The sequence below is a fragment of the Frankliniella occidentalis genome, unplaced genomic scaffold, assembly GCF_000697945.3.
Source record: "Frankliniella occidentalis isolate FOCC.00 unplaced genomic scaffold, Focc_3.1 Scaffold27, whole genome shotgun sequence".
NCBI lineage: Eukaryota > Metazoa > Arthropoda > Insecta > Thysanoptera > Thripidae > Frankliniella > Frankliniella occidentalis.
Window position 1 is genome coordinate 1,968,875 of NW_026267157.1, and position 4,144 is coordinate 1,973,018.

At 51.4% G+C, this 4,144-nt stretch overlaps 1 protein-coding gene across 3 annotated transcripts in view; it reads left to right on the forward strand.

The window, feature by feature from the left end:
* The window catches only part of LOC127748694 (uncharacterized), a 43,763-nt gene that overhangs the window by 27,184 nt on the left and 12,435 nt on the right, over nt 1-4,144 (forward strand). For 2 of the 3 annotated variants that reach the window (XM_052265422.1, XM_052265424.1), the window contains exon 2: nt 1,133-1,369. The exons of the other annotated variant lie outside the window; for it this stretch is intronic. In XM_052265422.1, coding sequence (XP_052121382.1) covers nt 1,303-1,369 — 67 coding nt within the window. In that variant the 5' untranslated portion in view covers nt 1,133-1,302. The remainder of the gene's footprint in view (nt 1-1,132; nt 1,370-4,144) is intronic. 3 annotated transcript variants of the gene reach the window in all.

The following is a 4,144-nucleotide window of genomic DNA, read 5'->3' on the forward strand; positions in this document are numbered from 1 at the left end:
CCCCCCCCGTCCGGCACCCTCTCGACAGGGGGTTGGTGAAACGGCACCCCGACTTCGCCCCCTAAACGGAGCTGTCCGGGGTCCCTCGGGTGGGCTCGCAGCCGACCGTGGTATAGCCCTGGTGACGTCGGTTGTGCAGCGCGACTGTGCTTTTATCAGTCGCATATGACTTCTTCCGGTTACGTCAGGAATGTCTTATCGAGCGCTAGGCAATACCCCGAAATCGCGCGCTTTCATTCTTTCCTCACAATAATAATAATCATTGTGCTAACAATTTGCATGCCACGAAAAAACAAAAAACAAAACAACCTCCCGAGCTGCGCGTTTTTGTGTCACTTTGTATTACTGCGCGGGGTGGATTCATCGTTCCTTTTTTTTCTTCGGAAATAGGAAGGACTTTAAAAAGCGTTGCTCCCCTGCCGCCGCACTATACCGCCCCGGAGCATTACCGGGGTGGAATTAAAGGCTCCGCCGTGCATAGCTGGCCGCCAGGCCGCCAGGCAGGCATTCCCAATTTCTCTTTTGTTTCCCTCTGCCGTTTCCTTACTGTCGACCGTAAACGCCGCTCGGCCGACCGCGCAAAAGGGGGTCTCTGCTGAGCTGCTGTCGCTCCACAGCCGACCCAGCGAGAAGCTGGGCCCAGCAATATCGACGGGATTTTTTTTCTAAGGTGGAAGGATCCAAAATAATTCGCAATCCCATCAGGACAGTGATATTGGGTCATATGATATTTGTACCTTTGTGGTATCATTGTGAACGTATGGATACCAATGGCCATCCTGATCCTTTGGATCTCATTAGACGCCTTCTCTAAATTAGAGTCGAAACTCGACAGGGACCTCTGATATTTGTATCATCGGGATACAAATATCATTGTGGCCCAATGGACGGCAATGGTCATCCTGGACCTCATAATATTTAGACCTTACCTAAATTCTCGTGGTTTATGTGCCCGATCCCTATTGTCAGGTCATGTTTGCTGCCACAGAGGGTAGAGGAAAGAGGCGTGGGGGAAGAGGGGTGGAGGTGTAGGGAATGACAAGCGAGACTCTCTGCCGGGCGCTTTGCTCCGCTTTGCTCCGCCGTGCTCTGCCCGCATCCAACCATTGCTCACTCTGCCTGTTACATAAAGGCTCGCTGCATTGAGCCGCGACGGCGAAGGTCTGGGTCGCGGCCGGTCATGTTGAGGACCCGCCGCGGCCGTCCCCGGTGAATCCCCCGCCCGGGAGGATCCTCCCCCGCGGCTGATCCCCACGCCCCCCGCGATCCCCCTCGCGGCGGGCCGGTCGGGCCCACCCGGCCATGGAGTACGACTGGCACCTTGCCGAAGACAACCCCTCGGGCGAGGAGCGCTGCCGGCGGCTGCAAGGTACAGTACGCCGTCATCGTCCCTACTTCTACTACCACTCGCCCGCACTCGAAGATCGACGATGCGTAGTGGCTTCAATTAAGAAAATGTATATAATTTTGAGACAAAGTTTTTGAAAAAATGGAAAAGTTTTTCAAAATTTTAAAAAAACTTACACAAAAATAAGTAACTGAAAAGTTAAAAATAAACAAAAGAAATAAGACTGTCATATATTGTCGCCCAGGTTTTTCTCGGTTTTTCCATGTTTTAGGTACTCTAACGGTATTGCAATAAAGATGATGGCATCTTTCTTGGTGTTTTACTACTACTATGTTTTACTAAGGCAAGACTGCTAGTCAATTTTTTATGTAGACAATTTCCGAAAAATTAATCGAAAACTACTTGTGCTATGTTCTGGCACGTTCTTCCTGATATTCTTTCTACCAATAAAATACTCTTTATAGTTTAAAATGGATACTGTGTTTGACAACCAACAGGTGAAACACGTTCGTCAAAATGATTTCAAACTGACATGCGTCAGGAACTACCTCATTTTGATGTTCAAAATATTCTGCAGCTGGAGGAAGCCGGATTGAACAAACGATCAAAGTAATTATTTTCTCGCCAAAAGAGAGGGTCATAATTGGCGGTGTTTTTGACGATTGAGTTCCACCTGGTGAACAGGAAAACGGCCTGATCGACATCGTGTCGACGCCCGCGTACCTGCCCGAACCGCTACAAAATGCTCGTTTAGTCTTCACACGTGGAGGGCGGGGCTGTCTAACACCGCCTCTCTAGGAAGCCGCCCTCTGGAGCGCGGAGAGCGGCCGGAGAGCGGCGGAGAGCGTTGCAGCGTGGCACGGCGGCCCCGGGTGCAGGCGTTAACGTGCAGTGCAGTATGCAGAGTGGATCTGATCAGGGCTTCTCACGGGGGGGCTTTCTTCTAGCTAGCCCTCGCGTGAGCAAGAGGAGCCGCTTGCTTTCTAACGAGTGCTGCACGTCATAGGATGTTTGCAGCGCCACTTTCAACGTCATATCACTTGGTCCATTTACATCTCTGGACCCCGTTGGATCGGTCGGAACGGGTCACAACTCGGACGGTCAACATTTATGCCAATTTTACTCATTTCTAACTTCAATACGACGTAATCTACCTAAGGCATTGTTTTGTGTTTTTACAAAGACAATATTGTCGTATTGTCACCACTTTGATACCCGTTCGTGGCATGAAGAGCTTCTGTTGCCTCTGGTGGGATGGTGCAGTATACTCCCCCATTACTACAAAAAATTCCAAAACGTTTTCCTTTTTTCGCCATAACGACGCGGTATCGTTTCCCCTCCCCGTTGGGCGCGCATCTCTCTGATTCACATCATCCTCACACTATCACCTTCCGCACATCGTACGTTGCGGGGAGCGGCCGGCGCTAACAGCCGCGGCGCCGGGCCGTGTCGAGCCGGCCAGAGTGAAGGTGTGCGCTTCCGGCGAGTGAGCGCCGAGCCCGCCGCCTCCAATCTGTTAGCGTCCAGCTGACCGTCCGTCACCAGTTCCATATGACCGCACCGCCTACCGGCCCGTTTTCTCCATCAATTATATTTTCGAACGTTTGGCCGCCGCGTATGACGCTTTTAATGCCTCGTGTCAACCGTTTTGTAACACCGGGCGGTGGTGTCAGTTGGCACCCCTGCGCGCCGCGCAGCCCGTATGCCCGGCCAGTGTCAGGCGTGCCAACTGGCCGCCCGTGAAAGCCATACCACCCCTGCGTTCAGGTCTCTGAGCAACTATAGCAAACCCCCTCTGTAAAGTCTCTTATTGTCAACTGAAGTAATTTACATGAATAATTCAAGTCGAGTACATGACCACAATGCAATAAATTTACTTGAACGAGAGATCTAATTTCTTAGAAATGCACATTAGTACGGTACATATAGAGAGGGATGTTTCCCCGCTTTATGACAAACGGACTTTGGCCGGTGCAATTTCCCTGTGTTAACCATTCAATGTCTTTTTGTCTCTCAGAATCTTGTATTGTACGTTCTTTTGGTGTAACTCATATAACACAAATCTATTTTAATTTGTAGAGATAGGACAAAGCCCACTACCTGCGTTACAGAACTGTAATACCCAATAAAAGTTTAAACTTCCATCAAGGTGCGACCGCCTGTGCTTCGCAGAGAGGGAGACAGAGAGAGAGAGACAGAGAGAGAGAGAGAGACAGAGAGAGAGGGAGGGGGGGGGGGGGGGGGGGGGGGGGGGGGGGGGGGGGGGGGTGTCGGTAGCAGCAGAGGAGGGTGCTAGTGTGTCCCACGCCCGTGCGCGCGACTCTCGACGCGCTTCACCGGCCGTCAGGTGCGGGAGGGGGGAGGGGTAGAACTAATCGACGATATTGCACCCACCGGAACAACGCAGACCCCTCCCCCACCCCCTTTCCACCGCCTCCGCGTTTGGGAAATCAGGCAAGCGGAACTGTCCCTCATATGAGTTTACGGTATTAATAATACACCTTGCATGATATGTAACTGCCTGCACGTCTGCCTGTCTGTGTGCCTGTGTGCCTTTCCTCTTTGTCATCCATTACTGCTGATATGGTTGCTGAATGACCGACTCTCTATTTAACCTGACGACGGTAACATTTTTGACGGACCCTGTAATAAACAAAAACAAAACAAAACGCAACAAGCAAGCACATTTCTTTCTTGGGCTTTTGCTTTCGACCCCGGCTTTAGCTTTAATTGGTCCGTGGGTAGCTTCCGGTGCTAAACGCGACCCTCCTCCTGGCGGTAATTTCCCCCCCCCCC